General features: G+C 39.5%; 4 protein-coding genes across 10 annotated transcripts; 3 read left to right on the top strand and 1 right to left on the bottom strand.

The window, feature by feature from the left end:
- Window positions 1-485: 485 nt before the first annotated feature.
- rnf11a (ring finger protein 11a) lies at window positions 486-5,024 on the top strand. Its single transcript, XM_028016884.1, has 3 exons — window positions 486-904; window positions 2,514-2,686; window positions 3,532-5,024. The coding sequence occupies exons 1-3, from the start codon at window positions 806-808 to the stop codon at window positions 3,701-3,703; spliced, it is 444 nt and encodes a 147-aa protein (XP_027872685.1). The 5' UTR covers window positions 486-805; the 3' UTR covers window positions 3,704-5,024.
- A 1,033-nt stretch (window positions 5,025-6,057) lies between these two features.
- On the bottom strand, window positions 6,058-8,065 carry hmox1b (heme oxygenase 1b). Its single transcript, XM_028016883.1, has 6 exons — window positions 7,910-8,065; window positions 7,718-7,789; window positions 7,480-7,591; window positions 7,167-7,382; window positions 6,607-6,879; window positions 6,058-6,479 (listed from the first exon to the last, which is right to left on the bottom strand). Exons 2-6 carry the CDS (start codon window positions 7,765-7,767, stop codon window positions 6,297-6,299), a joined length of 834 nt encoding a protein of 277 aa, XP_027872684.1. The 5' UTR covers window positions 7,768-7,789; window positions 7,910-8,065; the 3' UTR covers window positions 6,058-6,296.
- Window positions 8,066-10,355: 2,290 nt separating this feature from the next.
- hmgxb4b (HMG box domain containing 4b) lies at window positions 10,356-13,539 on the top strand. Of its 7 annotated transcripts, XM_028016881.1 has the most exons (8): window positions 10,356-10,485; window positions 10,657-10,804; window positions 11,667-11,706; window positions 11,880-12,001; window positions 12,194-12,250; window positions 12,380-12,631; window positions 13,195-13,358; window positions 13,435-13,533. In XM_028016881.1, the coding sequence occupies exons 2-8, from the start codon at window positions 10,745-10,747 to the stop codon at window positions 13,463-13,465; spliced, it is 726 nt and encodes a 241-aa protein (XP_027872682.1). In that variant the 5' UTR covers window positions 10,356-10,485; window positions 10,657-10,744; the 3' UTR covers window positions 13,466-13,533. The 7 variants fall into 7 exon arrangements, 6 of the variants coding, with proteins under 6 accessions (XP_027872682.1, XP_027872681.1, XP_027872683.1 ...); XR_003595451.1 differs by having other exon boundaries at window positions 10,369-10,804; window positions 12,380-12,635; XM_028016880.1 differs by having other exon boundaries at window positions 10,369-10,804; window positions 12,380-12,635; window positions 13,195-13,317; window positions 13,435-13,539.
- Window positions 13,540-14,206: 667 nt separating this feature from the next.
- Window positions 14,207-21,576, top strand: LOC114144251 (uncharacterized). The gene is made up of 8 exons (XM_028016860.1): window positions 14,207-15,077; window positions 16,309-16,643; window positions 16,794-16,904; window positions 17,144-17,266; window positions 18,056-18,419; window positions 18,626-18,685; window positions 19,339-19,667; window positions 19,777-21,576. The coding sequence occupies exons 1-8, from the start codon at window positions 15,074-15,076 to the stop codon at window positions 21,226-21,228; spliced, it is 2,778 nt and encodes a 925-aa protein (XP_027872661.1). The 5' UTR covers window positions 14,207-15,073; the 3' UTR covers window positions 21,229-21,576.
- Window positions 21,577-23,884: the final 2,308 nt, after the last annotated feature.

Raw genomic sequence — 23,884 nt, 5'->3', positions numbered from 1 at the left:
TGCTTGTGACATAAACACCAGCACCGCCTTTGGGCATGAAGTCGCCACATTTAAAATGTTGTATATATATATATTTTACAATTTAAGCCGCTGGTATTTTTGTTTATGGTTTATTCAGGTTGCGTCCTTTTTTGCACAACTTCCTCTGCTTTAGTCAACTTATTGTTTGCCTGTTTCTGTTTTGATTTAAATAAATTTGGGAGAATGGGGACAAGACATCACAGCTCAAATGCTCGGGTTAATACTATCTTATGACGTAATGCACAGAATACAGCTAACTGGATCTTTTATAAAAAAATATATATTTCTTTATGTTTTTGTTGTTTATTTTGTTGTATCATATGAATGAGCAAACTACTTTTTCGCCCTAAAACTTCATGAAATGTGGAGTGTGCTGCAAAAAGTGTGGAAGTCGTTTTTATTCTGCACCTTTATGCTGCTGTGCCTCTTTCAGACTTTTATTTTGCACTGCAGGTCGGAAGTGTAGTATTGGCCAGCTTCCTCGTGACGACATTTCCGGCGTGTTGCCTGTTGTAAATACAGCAAACAGCTGGACGCAGACCCGTCTCCTTGTCAAACACAGTTAACATCTGTGTCACCTGCTTGGAATAAGAGAACCCGTATCAATCCGCGTTTGCGGTGATTTGTCTGAACTCTTGTCTCCTGCCGCCTCCTTTTTGCGGTTAGCAGCTTCGAGCTAAGTTACCGTCCGGGTACTGCTCGGGTTGCTTTTTGAGGCTCAGGTTCTCTGCTGAGTTCTGCCCACAGAAAGAAGTGTCTTCTCTCTCATGGTGGTTTTAGGTCAATGGGGAACTGCTTGTTTTCACAAGGTGGGGATGACCTTTCGCTGCTGAACGATTCCGAGGGGGGCAGTCTGCCAGGAGAGCCCCCGCCGCCCTATCAGGTAAGCAACTTGGTTGTCTACTTTACGCCCAGCCCGAGGATTGACGTCACTTAATTGTTTTATGACTAAAATGCCATCTTTAAATTCATCCCATGAATTTAAAGTTCATGGGATGCATTTAAAGCAGTTGTTTGAAATCTCTTAAGGTATAAAAGATATAGTTTTTAGAAGTGTAATAAAGGCAGATCATTAATTTGTTCGATTGATTTCTAAAGCCCTAAACGTATGGCTCAGACTAATGGGAGGTTTACACTTTGACATCAAGCATGTGATTCTGTTGGTTTAAAATGAATTGATTTGAGAATTCAGTTCTTTTGTCCGAACTGGACTCTATGTAAAAAAAATTGGAACTGGATCTATTTGTAAAATACCTCAACATGACATTTGTTGTATTTTGGTGCTGTATGAAAAATAAACAACAACAAAAAAACTGTAATTAAATTGTGGAAATAAAAGGAAGTTTGAAAAGGAGCAGATGTGCAATACTCTTCATTGTTTCCAGAGAATATAAAAAAAGAAAAATAATTTCTTGCCAGGTAGGTAATAAGCAATAATCTTACCTGAATCTTCCCGTATGGTAACTTAAAGTTAATGCTCAGGAAATGTTCCCTAAATGTTATAGTTTCTCTAATCTCTTTGCTTCAGAGAGGACTCTCTCAAAGTTTTTTGGAGATAGCTTAAATTAGGTTGCATAATTCTCGCAGCTATTGTAGATGTTATATTTTTTTTACATTTTCATGTCAGGAGAAATGAGAAAAAACTCCAATAAACTATTGGTAGAGTCTTGTTTAAGAATACCCCAAACATACCTCTAAACACAAATACCTCATTATGACAAATGCAAAAATGTGGAGAAAGTGAAGCACTGAGAAGTATTTCTGAATGCACTGTAGATTTCTGAATAGCCAAAATTCCCTCTCTCTCATTCTTCTGGCATTTAGCAGTTGGGTGTAATGTATCTTGAATCTTAAATGGTTCAAGACCGGGAAGGTTTTGTTTCATTTAATGTCAGATAGTGAGAAAAAAAGTTGACCTTTTATGTAGTGCATGTATCTCAATGTTTTTGAATAAAAGTCTCGTCTGCCAGTTAATTTCACAGTCAGATAAATAGACTTCAGTGTCTGGAATATCTCCCTGCAGCCATGTTTCAGTAAAACATAAAATACTACATTCCTGATGTTCCCACTGTGTCACTGCCAGCTTTTCATTCTCATCTGTTTTTGTTTGCCTTGAATCTAACATTCCCCATGGGTACTTCATTTTGTTTCGGGGTTTGTTTGTTTTTTTTGTCCTACATTTTCAATCTCTCCTGCTTAACTTGCAGATTGTTGATTGATTGTTAGATTTGTTGTCTTAAGCCAGGTATTATTTGGTTTTTGATAAGAACAATCAGCTGGTTCAACATGTAAAGCAATTCTCCAGTGAGCATGAGTACTTACAGTGAAGATTTTACAAAAAGCAAGCTGTATGAGCAGAAATCCCATGGGCAGCAAAACATCTAAGCAGTGTAGAAGAAAAACTAGATTTGTGGTCGAATTTGTGTGAAACAAATGCTCTACACCTCTGCTTTTGGAGATGACACGGGCTGTGTTTTGTGATCTGTTTGTAGCAGCACACCCCGCCGGTGCCAGTCTTCCATCCTACGCCAGGCGAGAGTCGTCTGGCCAACCAGTTGACCGAGGAGGAACAGATCCGCATCGCTCAGCGTATCGGACTCATCCAGCATCTTCCCACAGGTATCTTCAACCCTGGCTCTGACGCCTCGGAGAAGAAAGTAAAAGAGTAAGTCCTAAATATTGACCTCATCACAAAACTTTATTTTAAAAGACCTTTTATTTTCTGTACCTTGCGGAAGTTTTCATCTGCAATAATGTTTGTTGATTTTTTTTTAACGTTTAGTTTGAGCATAACCACAGAATCCATTGTGTTGCCTTGCAGATTTATGTGATAGGCCAACAAAAGAAAGGATTTGATTAGGAGGAGAAGGGAAATTATATTTAATCAATTGAGACCAGCCTTGTGTAGTTAAACCTTAGTGTTCAGGTTTGTTACAGAACATAAGTGAACAAACAACATCAAGGAACACAGGCGATATGTCAGGAGAAAGTTGTGGGGAAATTGTAAAGCACAATTAATTTCTGAAACAATATCCCGAGCTTTGAATGAGTCACAAAGCTCTGCTTAATCTATCTTCCATAAACGGAAAGACTATGGCAATATTGCACGTACTGAAACATGGCTCTCCACCTAAACGGGCAGGCCTGAAAGGAAGAGCGTTACATTGTAAAGAAGAATGGGTAAAAAGTTCAGTTTCTAGATGAATAAAGCTGGCATAGATAAAAATTTTACAACTGTTATTAAATCGAAAAGGCTTCATTCAGAAGGGCTAATTAAATGCATAATAGGTTTTCCAGATTTTTTTTTATATCTATAAAAATGTTGGAGAACTGAGTCATTTTCCTTCCTCTTCACTGCTATGCACTACTTTGTACTAGCCTATCACCTGAAATCCAAATAAAAATGTTACAGCCAAGATTGTCTTGTAAAGAAATAAAACGTGAAAAAGTTTTACAGGAATGAATTCTTTTGCATGATGTTGTTTGCTGAAACGCTGCTTTTCTCTTCAGGTGTGTGATCTGCATGATGGATTTTGAATATGGTGATCCCATTCGGTTCTTGCCTTGCCTTCACATCTACCACCTGGACTGCATCGACCCCTGGCTGATGCGCTCCTTCACCTGCCCCTCCTGTATGGAGCCCGTGGACGCCGCCCTGCTGTCTACATATGAAACCAACTGAGCCCAGCTTGGTGGCTGCTCCCGATCCTGTCCAGAAGGAATGACACCATTTTTACCCTCGCTATTAAACAGGTAGCAGGGTGTGGCCCTACGCAGGTATTTCTAGGATCTCTGGGGATGAACACACACATCAAGAACAGTTACACACATGTTTGTGTTTGAAGAAATTTTGGATTTTCACAGGAGGATAATGTGCCAAATCAAGTCAGATGAGCTAAAAAATTACAAAATGCAATGATTTTCGTTTTTAAATAATCAGCTGTTTACTTCCTCTTTGACGTAATGTCCGTTATTTCAGACAAAGCGATTTATCTGAGTCATGTGAGAATCAGTGTTTAGTTAAGTTGACAATGGAAACACAAAGTGAAAAGATGATTTTCTTATAGAGAATCCATATTCTGGGATGTTGCAGAAACACGTTCACACAATTCACGTTAGTTTCCGCAACTAAATTAAAGTTGTCAGGACTTCACTCTTTTTAGATGTTATCAGTTCAGTCATTCACATGATTCAAGAATTGATTGTCTTTTATTTTGCAAGCATTAGTTGTTGAGTGCTTCCTCCTTATGAATTCACCCTTTTGCTTTTGAATTTAATTAAAATCCAGTTCTTCCAGATTCTATACATGTTTACCATCAGAAACATTTACAGAATCACAACTTCCTGTTCAGGCCTCCTTATCGCCATATTGAGCTTCTAATCTTAAAGTCTGTAGCTTGTGGGTTCCATATAAAAATGTGTTTTAATTTCTGTTTTAAGCATTTTAGGTAACGGTTGTTTGAGACGGGCACGTCTAGGAAGTGTGACTTATGACTTCCTGTCTTTCTTTTTGGGTTTTTTTGTTGTGTGATTCTGAACTTCGTTTAGCAACTTACAAATTTCCAAAGTTTCTGAGTTTAGTAGCGCAAAATGTTTTCGCCTTTTGATGTCTGACACATAATGTGAGACTGACTTTGTGTTGTGTTGGAAGAACTGGTGAAGCACTAGGAAGGGATGTAGACTGACTGAATGTAAAGCATGATTTGAACCGTTGAGAGATTTGAGTACGAGGACATTTCTGATTTACTGTGCGCTCGACGTGCCTTTTCTAAAGGTTGATGTAAGCCAAGTTCTGTGAAGTACAATCAGTTTTGACTTTTACTTTGTCGTTCTTCAGTTTTCCTCCAGGAGGAAACGCATACCAGCACTATGTCACAGTTGTGTTTGAAGAAGCTGCTGGTGACAAACACCAAGAGTCTGTATCTGTTTTAATTTATAATGTATGCAAAAAGTGCAAAAAAATGTGAGAACTGATAAGTCACAATAAAAGTATATTCTGAATCTTTTGAGGTGATGAGTTGTGTTCATTGGTTTTGAGTATTTTCAGCCATAATTGAAAATCCTCAAAAAAGAACAAAACACAAAATAATGCACAGAAGCTACTAGAGTACACATAGCACACTTGTGCACAAGGAATAGACACATGTGGAGCAGGGCCTAAAACAAAACCATAACTGAAGGCACATGAGAACAAATGACAAAATATCAAGTCCTCACTAAATGAAAGTCTGTCTATAAAAAAGAAAATAATCTAGCTGTTTTTTCAAGGCTTGAAATTCAATCTTTATCTGACAGTATTTGATATTTGGCATGTCCTCAAAGATGACAGCTTATGCTACTAGCTGGACGTAAGTGAACGATTGAACTCAAAGTCAGCAGAATCCAGATGATCAGGAAGATTTGTATTTATTTTTTTGCTTTAAAGTTCTTCCTGTAAATTCTCATCCTATCTTTTACAGACACTGAGGAAGAAAACTTAGGCCGCTTGTAGCTCCAATCTCCTTCTCACTACCCAAAGCTTGTGACCATATAGGAACTTAGCTTGACCTGTAAATCAAGACCTTTGCTTTTTAGCTCAGTTCTCTCTTGTCCATGAAAGATTGACTAGATAGTCAATCTTGACTAGATCAAGATTGACTATCAAGATAGTCAATCTTGATAGGAGATTGATAGCCCCTATCAATCTCCTGCTCCATTTTTCCCTTCTGTGAAAGAAGTCCCAAGATAAATCTCCTCCACTTAGGGCACAAGACCAGAGTCTCAGATTTGATTAATTCATTGATATGAAAATAACTTTGAATCTATATCTGTAGAGAACCGTGATAAACAGCATCATCTGCCTTGCAAAGAATCTTTTTTTTTAACCTCTTTTATCTCCACAGACTGTTTGTACTCAATCTGAAAAACACCAACAGAGCCAATAGGCCACATAAACAGGAGCTATCATCCAGCTGTGGGGGCTCAACATTCACACGGTCATATCCATGAAAAGATAATAATGAAAGAACTGTAGGATAAACAAGCATTTTTTTCTAATTTTACAACAGATTTTATTAAAAAAGGTGGCAGATATACAGTATTTTTTCAGTATTGCACATTTAATGCATTCAGTGCATCAGTGGGATAGGGAAAATAGTACAAATTGAGTCAGTACACAATGTAAACAAATACAGTATAAATTTAGTTTGATAAAAGCTCAAAAATTTACTTGGAATTGTTATCAGTTATTTACAGAAGGATCTTCAGATCAGGAAAACATTTTTTTCAAACTGTCTCTATAATGCATAGAGTCCCACGACAGCAGCCAGAGCCACAAAGAGTCCCAGTATCATCCTCAGCATTGGTGAAATGGTTCCTGGGATCTGGAGTGTTTTACTGTGAACTGCTTTGGAGTTTGTTGAGCTTTGCTGTTGCAGATTTCCCGGCACACTCAGCATCTTCTGTAAGCCGTCAAACACCTGTAAACCAAGTGAGAGAACATCAGCTGCTTGTGAGTGAACAAGCAACAAGATTAACTCAGGCTAATCTTGTTTGCTCAGCTGCCTGGCACCTGATTCCAGTGCCCATCCACCGCCCCCTCCTCACCTGGATGTTCAACTCGAAGGCCCTCACTGCCTCCTCCAGCATGCCGTTCCTCTCCTCCTCCGTCAGCTCCACGCTGTTCATCCGGCTGCGATAGAGCTGCTTGAACAGGTTGGGGCTGGAAACGCCAGGGAAGGTAAAGAAAGACAGACCATTTGCGCTTTTCAACCCCATGGACTTCTGGGCAATTCGGCCGAGCACCTGCCCTCCAGACAGGTCTCCCAGGTATCGCGTGTAAGCGTGAGCAACCAAGAACTCAGGGTTTTCTTTGCCAATCTAAAAAATACACAAGAATAAAGCGTGTTACCTCTCTCTCGCCAAATGTATCCTTTGTGATACAAGCATTTCTGTGACCTGTTTGTCTTTTCTCAAAAACCTATATATCAGATCTTGCAAAATACATTTCATGCATTCTGCGTAAAAATGAGAAATTCATGAAACATTCGTTTCTTTTCGTCTATGCCAAAACTTAACATATCAAGTTATATTGGGCCTTAAAATAAACAAAAGAAAGGGTGATGCTCTTCTCCTTTGCCTTTGCATGTGGAATGTAGAAAACCTACTTGTCTGAGTCTGTGGCTATATCTCTGAGTGGCGGCAGGGACGACAATCTTCTCCCTCCAGTCCGGTCCATAGAAGAACTCCAGGTCCTTCTCGATGGACTTGAGCCGGGCCAGTTCAGCGGGAAAGTAAATGGGTGCAACAGCGGGATGGTTGGAGTTCCTGTCCATCTCTTCCTCCAACGCCTGGTAGATCTCATACAGGGAGCACAGGAGGAGCTTTGGAGGAGGCAGAGAAGTGCATTTGGTTAACCCGCTGGAATCCAACCAAAATTTTTATTTATCTCAGCCGTCTTGCTGTAGAGTTTGTCATTACCTTATATTGTTGAAGTGTAACTTGCCCCCGCTGGAAGCTCAGCATCAGTTCTGTGTTTTCTGCTCTGACATGACTCTCCTTGGTCACCTCTTTGATTTGTTCTGACAGATCTCTGTGTGAGAGAAAACAACATTGGTTTTCAGGATATTAAAGAAAATCAGTCATATCTGGACAATGGGGGAAAAGTCCAAAACAAAGTTTTAGAGGTATGAAGGAAATAACAGTGGCTCAATCTAACCTGGTTACGGTCTGCTCTGCTGATTTCTGAGTCCTCTTTTCTGTTTCCATTGTGCTCCTAAATATGCTAAACCTGTCAGAAAATATGTTTATAAAAAATGTATCATTTTGCACATAATAGCCCAACACTGAGAAGATTTAGAAAATCTAAACATCAGCAAAGGTTCTGATATTTGAATTGTGATTTACTTACCAGCTGTGATTAAGTCCTTCAGATGGAGCTGCAGCTCTCTATCTTGCTCTCTTGCTCAGTTTGAGAGCTTTAGTTCTTCTCCTTCTTTTATACAAGCTGCTTGTCTCCACCGCCCTCCCCCTTTGCCTCAATGAAAACAGGAACTCTGAGTCACAAACCGTCTGCTTAACATAAAATGACAACTTCAGCAGAAGCAGTGGGAGGGGTCGAGACAAACCATGATACAGCTGTTTTCACAAGTAGGCTTGGAAAACTGCAGGGGGAGGGAGCATGGGACATAGCATGAGTAAGGATTTTTTGGCAATTCCCTGGAGAACAAAGCCTAGGGCCGGCCGAGTGCAAAACATGACAGGGCAAATTTAGTTCCCAAAGTTGAATCAGAGGAGGAGCCAGTGCTAAGCATGACACTGAATATTTCTGAGATCGCCATGAGAGGAAAAGTTCAGACTCTAATGTCATACAAGCACAAATCACATGTTAATTCGAAGTTTTAATTTGAGTGGGAAGATGAGCAGCAAGTTTTAGTTGACAAAACTAGTCACAACCTCAGAATCGGCTTACAAAAATCTAACACGGTTAAGTGTAAATGTCATTTCTTTATCGAATCCCAATAAATTTCATTTTATGTAACACACAATTGAACACAACACAGATACATTAGAAAATAAATGAATAAACTACATAGTTTAGACTGAATCTCTTGTAAAAATTAAAGGGTTATGATACAAGTTGTAAAGGAACTGAAAAATCCCTGATATTGTGTCTCACATCACCTCTTTTTAGGGAAAACTGATGATCTATGAATGACTTAAAAAGGCCAAAGTTGCATTGTGGAAGTTTACCATTCCAAAAAGAGAAACGCTGTCTTTACAAAAGACAGATAGAAAGATCTCAATCTTTGTGGCATATCTAATGTGCCTCTACATGCACTTCTTGAAGCAGCCACCCCAAAACCTCAGTTGCCTTGTTTAGGAACTTCCAGCAGACCTAATTGTCCTGGGTGGAATATAAAGATCCAGCAGTTCAGCAAAAATATATTAAGTGTCAGTTTGTTAAAAGATTGAAAAACAAACAGCAACATCGGAAATTACTGTTCATTAGCAGTGGAAGCCAGTGGATTGAGGTGTAAGTGTATATGTGGATACTAGCTGCATTTCCATTTACCATAAATTTAAGTTGTGTTTTAAGTTACAATTTTTAATAGTGCTCTTACTGATATTAACAGAACATAGATTAAGATCTGCACACATTTGTAACACAGTTAGTGCTATGCTAGCTGTTAATATAGTGACTGATCAACATCACAGTATAAGGAATCCAGCTGTATAAAAACATGGATTACTTCTTCCAAATTCATTGACAGGCAGATGACCTTTGACCTTAGCGAGGAGTCTGAGTCAGTAAAAGCCTGACTTTATGATAGACATCACCTGCTGAGCGAATAAATTGCACCATCAAAGGTTAGACTGCTGTTTAAACAGAATATGCTTATGCTAGAACAAAGTATTCTGAATCTCTGTGTCATTTGGATTGAGAAACTGACAGGTCATATGGAAATTGCTTTTTGAAAGACTGCAGATTTACGCTACTTCCTGGTCTTTAACGGCAGAATATGCAGCCAGCAGAGAGAAAATTTTCCAAAAAACAGAGCTTCAGTATCAGTGTCACTTTATTATATTAATGATATAGTTTAATCATATTTCAAGAAATCCTATGGCTTTTTCAAATGAATGTCCTTTTTGATAAGTGCAAGCAAGATTTACAACAACCTTAGTTATGTAAGCATTCCGTCGTATACAGCGACACCCAGTGGTCATGTTTATTATAAATCATGATACATCACTCCAGACTGAAACGTGACTCAGCATTTTAGAGGAGGCGGAGCACGGAGTAAACATGAAACAGCTGCTGTTGTGTCTACGTGAAGACCTGAGGTTCACCCCTGGGTTCCAGTGTGCGCGAGCCAGATTTGTGAGGTCATTAAAGTCGTGAGCTTTAAGTTATAAAATCAATAAAGCGTATTTTTCCTCTTCAGAGTTTGTACTAACTTGTACGTCTCATAACAACGTCAGATGGTCTGACAGGACCACTAGTCCGCCGCGTTTCTTTTATTTATTAATAAATGTTGCGACAATCTAATGCGTAAATGAAGCAGAACATTGTTTTCATTGTGAAAATAAAGCAAGTAATCGATCAAAAATGTTCTTAAATTGCTTGTTTGTATCGTAATTTGCTAGGTGACATGTTTGTTTGACCTGTTACCTGCAGCAGTACCACTCAGTCAGGTCAAATCAAATGAAAGTCATCAGGATAAAGTTAAATCATTTACCCACTGTGAGTGTCACACAGCATGTCAGCTTATTCTGGTTAAACATGCAGGTCTTTTAATAGAAAACATTTGAATAACCTTTGAACTCTGGCACAGATTCAGCTGGTACAACAATAAAAGAGACAGCAAAGCCTCTACTTGCTTGTGACTTTTGTCTTTAGTGCACTTGATTTAAATAGCTACAATCAAAATTTTCTGATCAGCTTGAAATGAAATGATTCTGATGATCGGAAACCATCAGAATCAGGTGTGTTGCAGCACACCTTTTTTTCCGACATAGAGAATAGCATCCAAAGAACCAATGATAAAAAAACAACAATGGTCTAACCTGGCGGTGCCCAAATCCAGTTCTCATATCCTGCTACCTTTAGATGTGTCTCTTCTCCAACACACCTGATTCAAATGAACTGCTTCTTAGGCCTCTGCAGAGCTCAGTGGCGTGTTGCTCAGGGATTGACTGCAAGGACTCTGTAAACCCAAAAGAGGAGCAGAAAGTGGATTTTCTCATGGATTTGAACGGCCTGGAACAAGCAAACCTGAATGCTAAGGAATGTAACCCTCATAAGGTGATTTTATTACTTATTTATTTTATGACATTTCATATAATGAACAGACAAAATAGGAATTGGTGTGTCAGTATGACCAATATCTAAATAAATTAAAGGAATACCAGACAGAATCATGCTGAACCTTAGGTTTTCAAAATGCTCTAGAGTGCTGACTACTTATATTTTCCATTTATAACCTAAATGCCTTTTGATTATATCAACTCCACTGGAGGGAATGAGTGACACAGAAAAGGATGGATAAATAAACTTATGGAAAGTTTCATTAAGTGATCAGGTTTCTTATAGTCACCTGGCAAGTTGCCGTGGTAGAAGTGATGACAAAAGCAGCGGGAAGAGTTGTTGTCCTAAAGAGCAAAGAGTTTTCTGGAAGTGTGAAGGTCAGAGATGAATTATCAAAGGGATATTTTAAAGTTATTAATAACCAACAATATAATGTACAGTAATAAATTATAAACACGGCTTGACATTTCTCATGCTCTGTTGCTTCATCTACTAAATTCTTTATTTCTATTTTTGAATGCATGTCACTCAGTCCCGGCCTAAACATGACAACAACAAAATGAAATTTCAGAAACTTTTGGTCTCAGTGTGTCACCACTAGACTGGAAGTGGTCCCCTTTGAGCAGCTTTTTAGAAACACTTGATTATACATTTTCTAATGTGTGTATCTGAGAAATCATCTTTTTTTCATGTCAACAGACTGAATGTTTTCCAGTGATCTTGTATATTTAATAGATTATTGTAAATACAATTGTATGATGGCAGCATTGTCTGTTAGAATGTTGAGTTTTTCTGAAAAACTTGAGATTTATTAATCATCTTTAACATTATCTTTAAAAAAATTACTTATCTTTTTCAGGAACTAATTGGTTCCCCAACTGAGAGAACCCAACATGCTGGTAAGGACTCACTGTTGTGTTTCAACAGTGTTTAAATGTTTGGGATTAGATCTTTAATGAGATAATAAGAATATTAAATATGATTACATAAGTCTTTCATATCCTGTGTTTTCAAAATATGTAGTCTTGTGAAATGTGAGTTTTTGTGGGTTGTGAAATTGCTACAATTCCAGATAACATTGGAACAGAGTCTGAACCTCACTGGATGGAGTCCTCTTGTGCTTTCCCTATGCAATTAGCCTACATGCCTGAAGATAAATGGATGATGGAGGATCCGGAGGTGAGAACACACACTGTAAGAAAATTTGATCAAATGATTTCAAATTAGAACAGAATCTAATGTTTGATTCCAGTTAGAGACCAGGAAAACTTTGAAAATGGACTGATCCATGAAACTGCCTGCTGATAGTATTGTCACTTTACAAAAAAAAAAAACCTTTTCAAATTAAATCCTTAAACGGTGATTATTTATTTATTTATTTATTAGAATTTTCAAGACAACTTGCTGCATTCAAGCTGCACAGTAGAGGGTGCTGTTGCTCAGGTATTCACGTATTTATTTGCAGCAACGAATACTTCGTCATTTCACCTCCCGCAGATGCATATTCAACTATGTTTCTGACAGAAACATTCAAATCCCTCTGTGGGATTGTTGTGTCTTGACAACCACCAGGAAATGGCAGACAGAGATGTCAGCATGTCGTTCCCTCCAGTTATGAATAGCGCTGACCTGCAGGTCCCTTCGCCAGTCAGAGCCACTGCTGGTCCTGAGTTATGCAGCTTCGTAGCTGATGCATGCGCTCCCTTTGGTTCTTCAAGCAACTGTGCCTGTTGCTCTGACCACTGTCCAGTCAGCGCTGCAGCACACCTACACCTCCTGGGAGAGTCCATGTCTCTCATTGGCAGCCATCTTGAAGAGACTAATGTAGGTAGATCTAAAAATGTTTTTGTAAAGAAATACAGTGCTTTGTAGACGTTTACCCCTAAGGTTTATCACATGTTATGTTAAAACCACAAACTGATGTATTTGGAAACTAAAACAGAATACAGGAATTTCAAACTGTTGAGAAAAAAAAATGTTCCGTGCACATGTTCAGGGTCTGAGTCAGCGAGTCTTTTTTTTTAGGTGAAATATATGGTTTATTAGAATTTAGTAACAAAGACCAGAATTGCGTTGTGTGTTTTTTAAACATCTGGAACGTTTCACCAGTATAAGTTTATTTGTTTTAAAAGTGGTGTGCAATTAATGTAAGTAATTTTAATAAACTATTTTTCTTTTAGACACCAGGTGATTAAAAAAAAAAGCACAATACAGAATTAATCCAATCTTTCTAAAGAGACTTTGAAGAGCCTGAGTTTGGCAGACAGTAAAACATGTCTCCACATTTTCAGGGCTGAACAAGTACAAAAAATGAAGTGGAATAGCTAGTGCATTGCTCCAACATATTCATGCCCTGCAGGAGTCATAGACTTTGTGTGTCTCTGCAGAAACGTGTGTGCATGTCTGGCAGCCTCTCTCTGTTCTTGGACACTTTGCTGTGTGCTCTGGCTCCTCTAATGTGCCTCACAACACAGATACCTGAGCTGACTAGCTGCACAGAGCACACACTGGTGAGCAGGGCAGCACTCTCAAATCAAATGCTTTGCACTGTGTATGTTCATGTAAAAGAAAATGTTATTATAAATTGAGGGGAAATTTCCTGTTTCTAACTCGCTTTTCTCTTTTAGGCCTCCACTCTGGAAAATGTTGCTTATTTGATGCCTGGGCTTTAGATGAAGGTGGAAGACTCAGTCCATTCTTCACCAAGATGATCCATGGATAGATGCGTATTTTTTTTAATTTATTTTGAAATGTATTAATGCAGTTATTTAAGTTTAGTATCAACACTTATTGCATTGTTTTTGTTGTGTGACTAAATGATTTGTCTGGGCATGAAGTGGTGTAGGTGTTTTCCTTTTGAGAAATCACAAGGAGATTCTGTTTCACTGGAAAAAGGATGTGCTGAGTTCACATCCTGGTTCAGGTTTGGAAATTAACCCACCCTATTCTTATGATTAAAATTAATTTATTGAATCGTTGTGGATGGTGTGTAAATAAAATAAAATGTTATCCAAACAATATGCAAATTATCTGACACATAATTGGCATCTTTAAAATTGGACCAGGTGTGAATAAACATTTTGAGAATTTCAAACAAGACTCTTTTAAACTAGGACATACAGCCAGCCATATTTGTTAGCACACCAGTAAAGATGGGTATGAATTCTTAAATTATTCTTGTAGCATAACCTTACACTCAAAATATTGAACATTTATTTCTTCATTGGAAGAAATGGATGATAACTGTTTTTGAGCAAAATCACCCATCTCACAATTTTGATCTTTTATCAACCACTGTAACTTTTTTGGGAGGATTTCTTTTGTGTAAACTTGTCCCATACTTGCAGTCTAACAGTGTGCACAAAGGTTTTAAAAACAAACTTAATATACTCAAGTGTAGACTACATTTTTTTTTATTTATTTATTTTTAATTCTGTGATTACACTACTGCAGGATGACACTTTTTTAAAGACTTTTTGAACATTAACAGTGGCTAGATTTTGGAGGTTACTAAATTTCTTCTTATTGGACTAACTTTATTTTTTTCATTTAAAATGAACTTTTAAGTTCATTTTGGTCTGTATGTCATTCAACATGATTCATTGAACAACTGTAAAGTCTTTGTCGCACCAAAAATACTAGAGGCTACTGAAAGCAGTACGTTTGTAAACTTGTGCCTGAAGCATTTTAGATAAAATATGTAAAACAAAAATGCAAAGTACTTTTCCATTACTTCCTTTCTGATGAAAACAAGCAGAAGGTTGTTTGAACCACTGTGTCCATGTGCTGTAAACCTGTCTGGTTTCTGACGTGCCCTCACACCAACCCATGCATGGAAACAGAATATTTTCTCACAGCTTACAGTTTATTCTCCATGGTAACAATAAAACCCTGAAGGAGATGTTCTCTGACAGACACCAGCAGTTCTGCTTCTTCGTGGGTGCGGCAGATAAAACTTAGTGATTCACATGTGTAGCAGGTTATAGCATCTCTCCGCCCCAAGTTGGAATGCTTTCCGCCCTGCAGACACAGAAACCTGTTGTGCACAAAAATACACAAATAATTGTGTTTGTGCATGTGTGGTCACAGCTGGGAGTGGTGAGATGGTAAACTCGCCGGGAGAGAGCACCTCACCTCAGCTGGCAGCTTTTAGTAGACTGCTGGGAAGCGACAAGCGCTGAAGCTAACTGGACGGGAATCTTCATTTAGGAACGACTGAAGAAAGTGAAACCTTTGTGTGAATGCAGTTTCGCAGACATCAAATACATGAGTAAGATCATTGTTTTTTCTTTTTCTTTTACATGCATGTGTTCTAAGGAAATAAAAGTTTTTAATGCACCGTTGAAGCCTTAGCAGCTAAAGACTGATTTATGTGGAGCATAAGTTTCTGGGCCATATAAATTTTTTGTTTCTGAGAATTTATTGTGGCCAGAGAAAATTTGGGTTCTGTCAGCATTTCTTAGAAAAGAAATGATAATAGTTGTTACATAAGGGTCAAGGTTTACTTGTATGCTTTTTTAAAAAAAAATTTAACCTTTATTTAAGAGGCATACTGGCGTACAATTAACGAAACAGTAATTAAAAGATACAGATAATTAAAACATAGTGAAATTCACATAAGTATACTCAAAATAAAAACTAAATGAACTACTAGTTTGTTCATGACTTGTAACACCAGTGCACAGTGTAATAATGTCACCATCAGTGTTTTGTAGTCTGTGTGTACTTTAACATTTGTAGATGTTTAGTATCTGCATGCTAGGCTAAATGTAATGTCAAAGTCAGAGCAGAATGTAGCTGGACTGGACTGGCCAGGTGTGGCTTATCGAGTACCTTGACATCAAACAGGTTGTGGCTTCAGCCTATTGGAGCAACGGCTTTCACTATCTTGTCACTTAGGTCACTTATGGATTTGCAGATAAAGGAACAACTAAACATTTGGGGGTGACGGTGGCTCAGGAGAGAGGCGTTCTTCCTGTAGTTGGTGGGCTGCCATTTCAAAACCCCTTCTTTCATCTCAGTTGTTGCATCCAATTGAGCAAGACATTTTACCCGCCTTTCCCACTGGTGGTGGTGGTCAAGGTGTAGTGATATTTACTCAGGTAGTATGGGATTGATCATTGTGCATTTTAGATTTGTCCTGAAATGTCACCAGAAAGCTAAACATCCCTCAGCTTAACTCAACATTCATTTAATCTCCTATCACCATATTTTGACTAAGCTAAGTGTTTTTCATGTATGATCCTACTGTGGGGTCTAACACTTCACTACTTCCTCTTACAATGAGCCAAACACCATCCCTCTAAATGTGAGAAATATGGAAATGTCTTTAGAACAGATTTTACATGAACAGTTCCACAAATTGGTAGTGCTTGAAACAAATTGAGGGAAATATTCAAGCAGTAAGAAATGTTTTGTTGTGAATGTGAGTTCTATAAAATCATTGAATTGTAAATAAACGTTGCTCATTTGACCTACCACTCCCTAATCTTTTACATTAGACATGAGTGAATACTTGAGAGAAGGCTTCAATGGGTCCTCGGCCTCAGACCTACGGCTTCTTCTCTTGGGGAACATCGGGTGCGGGAAGACGTCGTCAGGGGACACCATCCTCGGCCAGCTCTCTCCCAGCAATTCCGACTCCTCCAGGATCTGCGCACAGCGGCAGGGCGTCACTGAGGGCAGGAGCGTGACCATTGTGGAGGCGCCAAGATGGTACTGGGTCGGATCCAACATAGATGACGACATCAAAAAGGAAACCGAGCGGGCCATGACCTTGGTAGCACCGGGTCCACACGCTGTTCTGCTGCTGGTGCCCGTTTGCCAGTTCACTGAGGTCTGCTGCTGTTTCAAAATTAATTTTTATTTCTTAATTCAAAATGTTGATGACCAGTTAAGATCACCTGTAACAATTGCCTTACACCAATTAGGGCAATGCACAGTCGAAGACTATGTAGTTGGTAAACATTCCCTTTTTTATCTGCAGATAGAGGGTAGAGTTCCAGCAGAGCTGGAAAAGTTGTTTGGGACTGAAGTGCTGGATCACACTCTGGTGTTACTGACATGTGGAGACTATTTGATGGGGAAATCGGCGGAGGTAAAAGAAAATTAAATCTAAGCATGTGAAAAAATTAAAAAGATGATCAATAACTCATTAAGACATTCTCACTAGCACTTCCTCGTTTCTTTGTTTTCTGTGCTAACTTACTTCCTCCTTCTACCCCTCATGCATTCATTAAATATTTCCACACCTTTAAGTGGTTTCATTTTACACCAATTAAGAAGAAATGCAAAGCATTGCAGGTCACAATTCATTCAGGCCTAATTCATCCACAGGAATACCTGCAGAGAGAAGACCCAGGTCTGAGGCAGGTCATCGATCGCTGCGGAGGGAGGTACCACGTCTTCAACAACCGCCAGCGACAAGACAAACAGCAGGTTCAGGAACTGCTGGAGAAGGTGAGCAGATGAATCAGAAAATAATTAGCTAATAGTTATCAGTGCAGAGACTGCTCAGGCATTCTGTCGTTGTGTCACTGTCACGCAGTCAGCTGCCTGGAATGTGTGCTGTTTCATTTTGCATTGTTCAATACTGAAACTAGGATTCAAATGCAATCAGGTCTGGTTAGGTGATCTACAGGTATTCCTGTAGATGACTCCAGTTAATGAATATATTTGTTTTCCGGTTAAATGTTGTCATGGAGCTAAGGAACAGAACATTTGCTTCTTTGTAAGGACTTGTGTGATGCAGCATTGGAGTTGTCTCCCAATCTAAGCTTGGATCTGTGAAGGATGATATCACATGAGAGTTCAGTGTGTTCCAGTTGCAAGTTGACAAACCAGCAAGATTTGAGATTTTTGTTGTGCTGCTTTGAGCAGACAAAGCAATGTGCTTTTTTGTGTTTGTGTGTTCAAACACCAAGATAACATCACAAATACAGATTAAACAACATTTTGTGTACAAAAAAAAAAGTATTTTGTCTACTTGTGAAGATTGGAAGTCCGGTGTTATTTAGAAATTTTAACGGAACACTGAATATGTAGATAACGTTAAAACATTTTAAAAAATGTGGTTAAAGGGGTATTCATACTGAGGCTATGGTCACAGCTGGCCTTGGTTCGATTCCCAACCTTCAGACCTTTGCTGTCGCTGCATGTCTTCCCCCAAAGGCAATAGTGCCAAAAAAGTTGTCAAAATGCATGAGAATAACTTCAACAGTAAGCAGCTGCCATTCTATTCATCAACAGATCGATGACATGGTCCAAAGAAGCAGGGTATTTTACATGAAAACAGCCCAAGAGAGGGAGCTGGAGAAACGGGTACTGGAGCGAAAGCGAGAGCTGATGGAAAGTTTCAAAGCTCAGAAGGAGGAGAAGAAAAAGCCTGTGGTGGTGAAGAGCGACCCAGACACAGGAGTCTCCGGCAGAGGAGAGGAAGCTATCAGCACTGTGGAGAGGAAAAGAGAATACAAAGACGAAGTAGAAGGACGAGTAGATGAGACTAAAGTTTCTAGTGGGCTTTGTTCATCTCCAGCACCTGAGCAGCCCTCATACTCAGAGCCACAAGAAGACACGCAGTTTACCAGGACACCCAGTTTCAGACTGAATGCAGGTAGGTTCTATAAAAGATTTTTACCCAATGTGACACCTTGTTTCAGCATAGTAGGCTAAAATGTTTTATTTTTACACAGATAAGTATCAAACTTGTCTGTTTTTCATTCTGTTTTGTGCAGTAAATTTACCCAGAGAAATCCTCCCATTGGCTTTGGTAAAATATGTGGTGAAATAATTCCAGCTCTTCCTGTTTCTCCCCTGTAGATGGAGCCAAACTCTCACAGATCTCAGAGGCCAAATCAAAGCCTAAATTGATCTCCACTTGTAAGCCTGACAACTGTTGCTTAAAGTGGTGGAAAAGTATTCACACCCATTGAACCTATTTAAAGTGTGTCATGTTTCATAGCAGAATCTTAAATGTGTTTTATCAGAACATTTATGTCCCTGAACTGATGGAAATTACTTTTATATTATTTTATAATATTTTTGCAAATGAATATGGGAATTTCCCATATTCTGACAAAACAAATCAGACTCCAATCATTTGTTTTGTCCTGTTTTGTAGTTGTAATGAGACAAAATACATAAAAACATTCCTATGTTACAGCACTGTTTTCGTACTGTATATCTATTTAATAGTGGGTGGTGTGGTGGCCTATTTTACACTGTACTTTGAACCATTTTGAATTTTATTGGAGCAATAAATTACAGCAGTCAATCAGTGATGATCTCTTATGTATGTTGTAGATTTCAAGAAATGTTTTAATAGCAATATATTTCCAAGGATACACAATAAGCAGATGCCCAATGATTTTAAATTTTTTGTTGGATAATATTAAAATGTACCACTGATGTCTTACTTTACGAGTTGTTTTCACAAACATTTTTATAGTTCTATTACATCTGAATCACAGTAAATTAAATTGTTTTTACCATAATTGTTAATGTCCTTCGTTTCTCTGTAATTTGATTTTCAGTTCATCACAGAATCAACAGCTTTGAAGAGAATTCCCCTGAGACCGTCTCGCCTCCTCATTCGCCTGTTTTCTCCTTCTCCTCATACTCCACACAAACCTTCGCCGCCTCTCCTTCACCCATATCCAAGTCCTCGACACCTCCTTCGTCTCCGTCTCTGCCCTCATCCACCCCTGAGGTTCGTCTGGTCTTGCTCGGTCTATCCGGGTCAGGGAAGAGCGCAGCTGGCAACACCATCCTGGGACAGGCAATGTTTGAGTCCAATTCAGAGAGCTTCACAGCAGCCACTCAGAAGTGCGAGAAGAAGAAGGCAATGGTTGATGGAAAAAGGGTTAGTGATTGCAACCAGGAGGGTCAAGTTTGCGTGTGCATTTTCTGGATGTGATTCCATAAAAATATCCCTCCAACTTCCAAACTGATTCAGTTTTTCTCACCTGCAGGTGTCGGTGGTGGACACACCTGATTGGTTCAACTCGGAACAGACTCCAGATGAAGTAAGAGCTCAGATCTCCTCATGCATTGCTCTGTCCAGCCCCGGTCCTCACGCCTTCCTTTTGTGCGTCCCACTGGACCAGCCGGCAAAGACCGAGCTGCAGGCCCTCTCGGCACTTGCGAAGGTTTTTGGCCCAGAGGCAGTGCAGAAGCACACTATGGTCCTCTTCACATATGCAGATCGACTGAGGGAAAGCGGCAAAGCAGGAGGCAAGAGCGTGGAGGAATACATCGCCAGCCAGAGGGGGGATTTGGTAAAGCTGGTGGAAAAGTGCACAGACAGGTTTCACGTGATGGAGAAGGGACAAGGTTGGAGGCAGAAAAAGAATGTGGCAGAGCTGTTAGAGAAGGTGGAGCAGACGGTGAAGGAAGCTGGAGGACAGTGTTATTCTAGTCCTGCTTTTCAAGAGGTGGAGGACAGAGTGAGGCAGAGACAGCTGGAGATAGTGAGGGAAAAAAAGGGCATAAAGCAAGAGACAGCACTACAAGCTGGGCAGCTCAGCCCCATGAGGCAGCCTCTGGCACAAATAAATGAGGAGATAACAGAGGATGAGATTGGGAACACAAGGGATGAGGCAGAGATGAGTGTAAGCAACACAAGCATAGACAGCCTTCCGACTTTTACTCCTTCGACCATGTCACCCACACTCCTCCGTTCTATAATGGAGAAACTACCCAAACTGTTGGCAAACAGCTCAGCTTGGGTAGGACAGGGAGCGAAACAGGTGAAGGATAGTCCAGTGTGGGGAAATGTTGGCAGTGGTGCCCAAAACTTCCAAAAGATAGTGGTCGACAGTTCTGTGTGGGAAAAGATGGGAGCTACTGCGGGTCAAATATCCAAAGCTGTGCGTAAAAGGGTTCCCCAGAAGTTTGTGGATGGTTCTGAGTGGGTGGGATCTGGGGCAAAAGCTGTGACTGCAAGTCCAATGTGGGAAAAAATGGGCTCAGGGGCCAAACTGGTCGCCAGTGGCTCAAAGCATGTCGGAGCTGGGCTCGGAACCGGAGCAAAGAAACTGGCTAAGAGTCCCATGTGGGGGAAGATGGGTTCTGGTGCCAAAACTGGAGTTAAACTGGTGGCACAGAGTCCCGTATGGGGGAAGATGGGTTCTGAAGTCAAATCAAGGGCCAAAATGGTGAAAGAGAGTTCAGTCTGGGGAGAAATGGGAAATGCTGCCAAACAGGTGCCGAAGACGGTCATCATTGGTGCAATCCTGGGTCTGGTTTTTGGTGTGATTTTGGCAGGCGTGATTGGTGGGGTTGTCGGGACAGCTGCTGGATCTGGAGTTAGTGAGGTGGTCCGGCGCAAATTCAGCAAGAAAAACACATCAGATGGAACAAGAAACAGTCAGATATCAGTGGACAACAGCATCGATGGCACAAAACTCAAGAAAACAGAATAAAGGACTGGACTACTCATGCTAAATTTATGACAATGGAAAATTATCTATTGGGATCATCATCTTATGAAAAATTGCTTCATCGATTTTTCTGGCATCTATGCTTTTTCTCTTATTATATTTCTGTACAGCTTTGTCCCAATATTTGTACATAGTGAAATCTGTGCATTTTGGTAATTAAAGTAGATTGATATTCAGATTTTTGTGTACATAAAAAAAATCACACATTCATTTAAAATTAAGTTTACCTAAAATGACTTGTTGAAAATAAGTATCTAATTTTGATCTTGACAGAAATAGAAAACTTTTTTTTTATTTTTGTGAGCAAAATAAAAATCTTATAATTATTTACAACATTTGTACCTTTTCTTCAGAGGCCAAATATACAGGAAAAGTACGGTAATTTCTACTGTCATACTTAAAAAAGAAAAAGACATTCTTGGTGCATTGATGCTATGGTTCTCAATCTGTGGTGCAAGCAACACTGGTGGTTCCTACACCACTAATAAAAGTAATAACAATGTATTATTGCAACGATGACCAGGTGATAAACCTCTGGGAGCCATTTATGACTTGAAAGTCATGGCATTTGGATTTTCCATTTATTTTTCATATTTGTAACTTGAATATAGAAATGCAATGCACCGTCCTTTAACCAAACATTCAGTAGTCCCGGTACACTGACCTTTACCCTAAACCTAACCATTACCAGTACACGGATAACCCTAAATCTAACCTAAACTCAATTCACATGAGTCCTAAACCTACCCCCTAACCTAAAAACAGCACTTCTTCTCATAGGACCTGGGTTTTGGGTCCCATAAGGAGAAATCAGGTGTCACAAAATAGTTTTTGCTGGAAATATGGGCCTTTTCCCCACGCACGCTCACGCCCACACACACACACACGCACACACATTAAAAACAAAAATAGAGGATTTTAGCATTTGAGGTGTTTTAGAATGGCAGCTCTAATCTTCAGTGTCTGAACAGAATGCATGCTTTGCAAACATGACAGGGCCTTTGCATGGTGTCAGGAAATGTATTCTTTTCACCAGTTTAGTATGTCATTAAACGTGTGAAATATGTGTCAATGATGGTCAGTTTTATCACAAAAATGTTAGAAGCTTTCCGCTGTGTCATTCTAATACCCCGAAGCGGCTATTTTGTTTACGCAATATCCGAAAAGTGGCGTCCTCTTTTGCATGCCGCAGTCCTGCCTGTGCTACCAAAAAATAACTGGCAGGTTAGTCGGTGCTTGGCAGATGAAATGAGGCAAGAGGTGCAGAATTTGTCTGGCATGGAGGAGAGGGGGTGGGGGCAAAAAACATTATCTCTGAGTCCCAGGCTGGCATGTGTGACCCTGCTTGATCCCTGTTTCAGGAGGAGAGAGGGTTAACACACCACCTGTCAAAAGGGACAGCTCGGGATTTTTGAAAAAGTTTAAAGGCAGTTATAATATCCTACAAGGAGCAGATAACTCTCTTGGTATCTTTCGTTTACTATAAATCCAGTTCAGTTGGACCTAAGGCTTTGGTTTTTTGCTGAAAGAGGCAGAGACCAAAGTGGATTTTTACTGTCCTAGAAAGATGTCAAGTCTCAAAAACACCAAATAGATTCTGATCAATTCTGTCTTGTGAACTTTTGAACTATTGTCATGTTTGCTATAAGTGGTTATTGAGAAAGAGGCCAGAAGCAATTTGGAAAAAGTTGAGGCAGGAGAGGAGGTGTGAAATGTGAAGACTGATAATGACACATCATAATGAGTCTCCATTTCTCATGTAAATAATTGAAAGCTTCTATGTAGAAAAACAAACACAAACAAAAAACACCTAATGCAAACAGCTGAAAGGTTCATAAAACAGTGTTTGCATAAACCATTGTGAAATTTGAGGAATAAAATTGCTTTAAGATGTTATGTCTTCTTGGTCTCTCAAATTATCCATTAACTTTGTCTTCTGGGACCAGGTATTCTGGATTTATATTAAATGAAGACATCAAGTGAATTTGCTACTGCAGGTATAATGTTAACTGCTTGTAACCTTTAAACTGAACCTTGCTTTAAAAAACCTTGAACTTATCCCTTAAAGTTTCAAGCTAAGAAGATAACATAAGTGAAATAAATTCAACAAATGCAAGTTGTTGAACTTGCAAAGATCCTGTTGGCATCTTTTATAGTTATTAAATAAAGCCAGTGTACATGAGTTCAACTCGTTACGGCACATAAATCTAATCTTAAAATTGTTTTGTTTTGCACGTTGAGAAGCCTTTAAACTCATACAAATTGTGTGAGTGGGTCTGAGATTGCAGCCCCCTTCTGTAGCATCTGAAAAAAGCAGGGTGGAGACGGAGCAACTTGGCACAGAAGAGCGGACAGATGCAGCCGTAGCAGTGTTGTGAAAGCTGCCCTTCCTGTTGTGTGATCCTGAAACTGGCTGCACAGGGTTTCCCAGAGCATCCTGGTGGGTTTTTTTTTAATGTGGGCCTACCTTTCTCTCATTCAGTGATCACTGCCCCTCATGCCCGAAAACCTCTCATCGAACACACACTCGCACGCAACCACCACCCCCTCCTTCAGGAAGCTTGTTGGCCATCAATGAGACAGCACTAACTGTAGCCATTTCCTGGCCACTTGATAGAGCCACAGCTGAACCTCGGCC

This window comes from Xiphophorus couchianus, chromosome 5 (genome assembly GCF_001444195.1).
Source record: "Xiphophorus couchianus chromosome 5, X_couchianus-1.0, whole genome shotgun sequence".
In the NCBI taxonomy this organism is placed as follows: domain Eukaryota; kingdom Metazoa; phylum Chordata; class Actinopteri; order Cyprinodontiformes; family Poeciliidae; genus Xiphophorus; species Xiphophorus couchianus.
This window is presented reverse-complemented; position numbering and strand designations above follow the sequence as displayed.